This window comes from Clytia hemisphaerica, unplaced genomic scaffold (genome assembly GCF_902728285.1).
Source record: "Clytia hemisphaerica strain Z4C2 unplaced genomic scaffold, Clytia hemisphaerica genome assembly, whole genome shotgun sequence".
NCBI classification, from domain to species: domain Eukaryota; kingdom Metazoa; phylum Cnidaria; class Hydrozoa; order Leptothecata; family Clytiidae; genus Clytia; species Clytia hemisphaerica.
In genome coordinates, this window is record NW_027104566.1 from 7,991 (window position 1) to 15,691 (window position 7,701).

Genomic DNA, 7,701 nt, shown 5'->3' on the forward strand with positions numbered 1-7,701 from the left:
GTACTGGGAGGGGCTTTTTCTGTTTTCTTTGGAAACTTTTGTTTATAACTCCTGAAAAAATAAGGCTGGACTTAAAAATTGTTGGTTTGCCGTCACCCGACCCTAGATTTTGGAGGTGGGTGGGTCGGTCGGAAGTTTTATTTTCGTCCATGGAAGGGTTAACAGTTTGTTTACATTTATGTAATTTTGAATAAAAAAAAGAAGTGCTAGAAGGGAATTTACGATTCTTATGCTTGAGACAAACAAGATACAAGTTTTGATTTTTTATTGTTTGAAGTTTTTGAAGGAAAACATTTTTTTTAAATGGCAATAAAATTTTTTGAGTCGGCAGGTTTCGAGGTAGGGTCGGTCGGGTGACGGCAAACCAACAATTTTTTAAGTCCAGCCTAAGTTATTTCCATGAAATTTTCTGTAAATTCCTAACTTTTATTAATCTTCAAAATAAAATTAATTTTGACACCTAAAAATTCCCACACCTTGATCATTATGACATTCCTGGCGATAGGGTGTCATAAAAACTGACACATTTTTAGTACAATTTAATTTTTCATGTCAAATATATCGTTTAAATACTAATTTATTGAATATTTAGGATACAAAAATCATTTTTGACTCAGTGAATTTGTTTCTAAAAGCTTGCATAGTGTTCTATTGTTTTTCTAAAAAACAATAAAATTTCATGGTTTTTGCTCATTTAAGCATGATGAATGACCTAATCAAAGAATCTTTTTTATACTTAGTCCTATTATTACAAAGATCTTGTGTGCCAAATTTCATGTAAAAAGAGCAACTACTAGAATTGACGTCAAAATCAGTACTTTACGTCAAAAAAGTCTACTCTTAGGTGCCAAATAAACTGGCCCCCCCGCTTGTTAATTTTTCGAAAATTTTCCAACCCCCCCCCCCGGACCTTATTAGGACCCCCGTTTATTAATTTTTTAAAACATTTTCAGCTGTCCAAGAGAAGGCCCCTTATTTTGCTCTAAATAAGCTGATTTTAGCCTTTTTTACCTTATTTTTGGGTTTTCAGAAGTACAATTTCCAACCCCCCGGCAATTAGATCCTCCCCGTTTATTAAAATCTCAAAATTTTCCCACCCCCTGTTTATTCGAACCCCCCCGTTTATTCGGCACCTAAGAGTAAAGAACTGAAAATGTAGGTCTCAATTTATCGACTCCATGAAAATCGAAATCTAATGGTCACCTTGACCTTGATATATATATGGTGAAGATCAGAGATCTGACCTCAAGGAGAGAAAGTGTTGAAAATACTAAATAAAATAAAGATGAAACATAAAAAGGCACTAATATTTTTATAATTATACGTTTTTTCCATTTTTTTGAATTTTTGTAAATATATAAATCAAACCAATCAAACATCCTGTCAAGAAATGAGAATTTTATGCGAAAAAGAACCAACAAACCAATAGACATAAAGTTTAAAAAGCCAAGCAGAAAAACACAAACACCAAAAACCACTCAAAAACCCAACCAATGCAATCTGGAGTCCCTGACTTGCGACAGGCTTTAAACATGTTTTAAGGACGTCCAACACTCAGCCTCCCCCAGATTCCATAACCCTGAACAGACCCGCAGTCCAAACAAACTAACAAACATAAAAAAATAAAAACTCCCACACAAATACAAAGAAACAAGAAAGGGACAAACGACAAAATACGAGTATCAAAAAACACAAATTTTCAAAAAGTAGGCCCAGAACCCGGTTCGACACCTAAAGTCCGTGCAGCCGTCTGTACGGGAAAGAACGAAAAAGAAAATGACTGAGAAAACTAACATACTACCATACATAATAAAAAAAAAAAAAAAAAAAAAAAAAAATAGTTTCAATTTTTCAAAAATGCAGTTGCGCTAAAAAACCATTTAAAGATTCTCCGAATTTCATAAAAGTCTCTGGAAATCTATCAAAACACTTTACAATTTGTTTTCGCAAGAAAGATCTTTCAGCTCCCTGATTGAGCATGGGCTTGAAAAGTTCTGAAATTCTGGGCAGAACATCTTCAAAAAGAAGAGTGCATCTAGCAATGCGTAGGACCTCAGAATATATAGAACTGTAAAAGATGATTGATGGTAAATTACTATCTTTATGTGGCATTCTCACGATGAAAAAGGGAAAGGCGTCTCTCTTGTCAAACAATTTGTAGCCAAAGATGTTATTTTCATTGCTTATATCTAGATCCAAAAACGTTGCATGTGTTCCATGATGTTCAACTTTCAACTGTAGCTCTTCCGGATATATATCATTATAACATGAGAAAAAATCATCTCTGTCATTAATAGCGCAAAGGTCATCAATAAATCTACCAACAGAATGAAAATTGTATGCTCTAGGAGAACTAGTAGATATCAAATTTTGTACATATTTAGATTCGTAATAATAAAGAAAAAGGTTAGCCCACAATGGAGCTGGATCTATTCCCATCGGGATACCGATATATATTGAAAGCTGGTGTATTAGCACACTTCTATACCCCTTTTATCGACTTATCTTCAACCTAGCAAAAAAATAGAAAAAAAAACGCTCCTCAAAATCTCATAAAATGCTCAAAATAATCGGTTCATCCTCGCTATATTTTGCTGAATTTGGTTTTTTATTCATAGATACAATGTAAAGTAACTAATCGAAAGTCTTCTAAAGCGTACTAGTGACTTGAAGCTGACGATATACGTCAGGCCTGCATTTTGGGCCAGGGACTGTAATAAAGATTTCATGGTGATACGATGAATGTATAGATCTTTGCTGATACAGTCTGAAAAACATCAAAGCAATATTTTAATATGAATGCTGTTTTTTTCTCAGAACACCATGAAGCTGTATCCAATTACAATGCTGAAGACAATCATCCATATTATTGTGATGTCCTTGATGGAGATATGATTCCAAACGAGATGATGAAAATTTTGTGACTTTAGTGTGGCACCTCGATGGCGTCCCCACTGTTAAATCCAAGCGTATAGAGATTTGGGTTTTATCAGCATTCATTGTAGAATTGGGCATACGTCATCGGTATTCTCTTCCAAATATTTTATTATGCGGTCTGTGGTATGGTCCTGAGAAGCCTGACTACGAGTTATTCCAAATATCGTTCACTCGACAAGCTGCTAGACTTATGAGAAATGGCTTTTCTGTAAATGGTGAAACATTTTATCTCAGACTACAGGCCGAACTCGCTGACCTTCAAGCCAAAGCAGCTTCACTGATGATGACCCAATTCAATGGCCTTCATGGCTGTAGTGTGTGTTACCACCCTAGAGAACACAACCCAGAATGTAATTCCTGGATATATCCATACAATGTAAGCTACCGCCTTCGAACGCACGATGAAATTCTAGCTGATGCTGATGACGCCGAATCTGATGGCCAGAGACATTTTGGCTTTAAGAGAAGGTCAATTGTTTTAGATATTATGAATATACCTTCACAATTTGATGTTGTTTTGCCTGACGAGATAGCTGATATTCTCAACTCCGATTACATCAAATTTTGTTTGCGTTGTTTGGTGAATGTCATTGTATATTGTATATCACAGTTTAAGTTATAAGCGTCGCGGAAAAAGCTGTAGTTACTTTGTTGAGTATACCAAAGAATCAGAAGGAGAACTTGATGATGCATGTCGTACGCGTTTTGGCATGTTTTGGTATTGTGTTTTGCAATCATTGGGGATGAGTTATTTTCCTTAATTCAGCTGTCGTCTTTCCTAATCGAATTTCCAGATGGCAACCTTTTGAAAAACACAAACAATTACCTTGACAACCTGTTTCAGCTTTGACAGTATAGCATCAGTCTTTTTCAGCACGTTTTCATTTCTCGTTTTCAAGGTAGAGGGCGTTATGTCGAGATCACCCTGATCGTAAATCACGTCAAAGATTTTGTTTGGAGTGATTCTATCCATTTTGTGGGCAACTATGAAATATGCAACACCAAAACTTGTCTCATCATTGTCATTCTTAGTCGTGGTGGCTGTACAACTTGGAACAAAGAACTTTAAACCCGAAACTCCATTCAAGGCACTGTCTGCCTTTGATTGGGTATGTTGTAAATTCTGTCCGCTCCCTGGAACATTGTGCATTGCACGACAAGCAATGACCTGATCTGACTCATCAATCTAAGATAAATCATTTGAATGACATGTTATCTCATGGACGAAACGACTGCTGAATAATGCAAAAAAAATGTCCATAAGCAATATCTACCGAATGACATAGGCGTGTTAGTGCCTAGAGACGAATATACCACACCCTTATAATAGTAAAATATAAAATTCTAAGTTTTCACACCGGTATTTTTTCAAAAAGAATTGAATTCCTCAGTGCAGAGCATACCAAGAAGAAATTGCAACATTGGAATCCAATCAAATGAATTCCCTGAAGAAGAGCAGCCAATTGATTAATTTGTCACCATTTCTTGACAGCAATAATCTTCTTCGAGTTGGTGGACGTATCTGCAATGCTGATATACCATTTGAAAGCAAGCATCCAATTATTCTCCCAAGGAAATGTATAACTACCAACCTCATCATCGAGCATCTACATCAGAACTTACATCATGCTGGACGCACCTCAACTCTTCATGAAGCACAAAGGTGTGGTTTTTGGATTATCAATGGGAACTCCCTCGTTCGATACATCCTTATGAAATGTGTTCAATGTCGTATCCTTCGAGGAAAAACCTCAACACCAAAGATGGCTGATCTTCCAAAGGATTGATTGGAACCTTCACCTCCATTCACGTATTGTGGTCTTGATATGTTTGGACCATTTATAATTCGTGAACGTCGTTCAGACCTCAAGCGTTATGGCATCATTTTCACATGTCTCAACAGCAAAGCTGTTCACTTCGAAAGTGTATGTTCCATTAATACTGACTCTTTCCTCCTCTGCTTGAGACGTTTCATTTGTTGTCGTGGTTCAGTTCATACCATCCGCTGTGATAATGGCACAAACTTTGTTGGTGCAAACAATGAATTGCAGAAAGCCCTCCAAGAAATGGATACAGATAAAATCATAGACAACCTCCTTCGTTATGGGACAGATTTCGTCATCAATTGGATCCATAACCCACCATATGGAAGTAACTTTGGCAGTGTGTGGGAACGTCTCATTAGGTCAGCACGAGCAATTTTGAGTGGTTTAATGTTAACCCAAGGTCATTCGTTGAATGATGAGTCATTTCGTACATTCTTAGTTGAAGTTGAGGGAATCATCAATTCTCGACCCCTCACAACTGATGGACTTGCTGACCCAGAATGTCCCAACATATTGTCACCTATCAACATGTTAACCATGAAATCCAATGTTATTTCACCGCCACCTAGAGTATTCCAACGTGCAGACATCTACTGTCGCCGACGATGGCGGCGAGTCCAGCATCTTTCCAACGAATTTTGGTCGAAATGGAGAAAGGAGTTCCTTAGTCATCTTCAAAGTCGTTCCAAGTGGACCAACTCGAAACGAAACATGAAAGAAGGTGATGTTGTCCTTCTTAAAGATGATTCCTATCGAAACGAATGGAAACGAGCTGTCGTTACGAGAGCACATGAAAGTGATGATGGTGTTGTTCGATCTGTTACTATTAGACTTAATAAAACTGAATATGTTCGCCCAGTGAACAAACTTGTGGTATTGGTTGAATGTGATTAATGGTTTGATTGATTGTTGTATTCCCAGCCGAGGGAGCCATGATATATATCTAGAATATTTTAAAAAACAAATAATATATTTGAGTCTTTCAGTGTAGACTTTTGTGTGATTTTTTATGACATAACCGTAATTAATCAGCGGTCGTTAAAACCAAACTAAAGGAATCGTGTCAGCAGTAAGAATTCCCATAAGACGGTTTTAGAAAGTTTTCAATGAAATTATTTCTGAATGACTGAGAATTTCACTTCACAAAAGGATAAGTTATTCGGGACGAACTGAAAGGTGTGGCTAAAAGTGGATAGGGATACGGTGGAAAAAATTAAAGTAAAATTAAAAACACGGGGAAAGCAAAGAAGAACATCTATTTTCTCTAAATCCCCACAATAAAAAATATAGGCGCACTTAATCTTAATGCATAATGATTAGACTATTTTTAAGCATAATATTGAGCAAACTCAATGCTACTTCGTGATATTCAGCGTCATCAGCGTCAGCTTCTGCTTTCTTTCTTGTGTTTAAAAATGATACGGTGGGCCCCCTAACCCAAGGAATTATCAATCAGATAAAAAAAAGAAAGAACATACCCCTAATACTATAGCATGGGTTACTCTCGTGATTACCTTAAGTTGATAAATTTTGGCGGGAATTAAATTTAGCAAATTTGGCGAATTTTGTCTTTCATCCATGCCCAAGACTACAGTAATCCACTTAAGGTAATAGCCGGGGTTTCTTGTAATATGTTTGGTATGCGATAAAAAATCCCGAAACTAACCTAGTAGGAATTAGATTTCACCTGTGTTCCGCCATCCGCCAAATTAAATTCCCGCCAAATTAAACATTTTGAAAATATGATCTCTTTTAAGGTGTTTTTGCTATTTTTTCGCTGTTTTGACGCCATCTTAAAGGTTAAATTTTTAAGCGACCGCAAAATTAAATTCCCGCCAAATTTAGTTTTTTCGTCCATCCGCCAAATTAAATTCCCGCCAAAATTTCTTCCTTTAAGGTAGCAAAATTGAACTTAAGGTTCTAACAAACTACTTATTATAAGATACTGTATGATAAATGATGAATATACTTTTTTCAAAAATGTTAAAGGAACAAGAAAAACATACTAACATACGAACATACATATGTAACTAAATTTAACGGAAGGAAGATTGCAAACAAAAATTGGCAGATTTTGCGAGAACTTAATTAGCTAAAATTTTCGCAACTTATAATTGTTTAAGATCACATTGCTTAAAAATTTGGCAATGTTTAAAAAATATATATCTTTTAGTAATTTGATCCGGCTGATCACAAAAAAACCGTCAAAGGTATACATCAAGAAAATAACACAAGATAGCATATATAAGGTAAATATTTAATACTACACTACACTCTTTTTCTATAAGAACATTTAAATTCGAGGAAGCCTTCTATGTTCTTAACTTTTTTGGTTTCAAGCCTTAAAATGTTCTTATTTATTTTTTAATTTAAGTCTCAAAAATTTGCTCAAAGGAGTCTTAATTGGCTCTAAACGTGATTTTCCGTGAAGTCAGCTGCCTTAACAACCTCTTAACATTTTATTGAAACATGTAGCATGTTCTTAAAATTTTTGACCTCTCGAAACCTTATGTTCTTACCCAGCCGGCAAAAAAACGTTTGAAAGACGTTTAAAAAACGTTTTTCACAACGTTTGGAAAACGTTTTTTTCAGGTTGTATTTGTCGCACTTTACAACGTTTTTCAAGCGTTTGTAGATTACGTTTTTGCAAGACGTTTAAAAAACGTTGTTTCTATGTTTTCTTCTAGCCACTTGAAAGACGTCTTTTTGGAACGAATTATGGACGTCTGTAGGACGTTTCCGAGATGTCCTAATTTTATTAATTTCGGTATGGTACGTTTCTGAGACGACTTAAAAACGTCTTTAAAAGTTATTTTAGATTAGTTTTAACACGTCTCTAAGACGTTCTTTGCCAAAATAATTCCTTTTCATTGCACTATTATGAGAAAGACCGTACACACATTTGGATTTTCTTTGAATGCTCTTTTCTATATAATTT

General features: G+C 35.7%; 1 protein-coding gene across 1 annotated transcript; it reads left to right on the forward strand.

The window, feature by feature from the left end:
- Window positions 1–4,763: 4,763 nt before the first annotated feature.
- LOC136823400 (uncharacterized) lies at window positions 4,764–5,657 on the forward strand. The gene has a single exon (XM_067079583.1). It carries the CDS (start codon window positions 4,764–4,766, stop codon window positions 5,655–5,657), a length of 894 nt encoding a protein of 297 aa, XP_066935684.1.
- The last annotated feature ends 2,044 nt before the right edge of the window (window positions 5,658–7,701 follow it).

Excerpts from the sequence above, each read along its gene's own strand:
- LOC136823400 (XM_067079583.1), top strand. The coding sequence starts at position 4,764 with ATGTTTGGACCATTTATAATTCGTGAACGTCGTTCAGACCTCAAGCGT.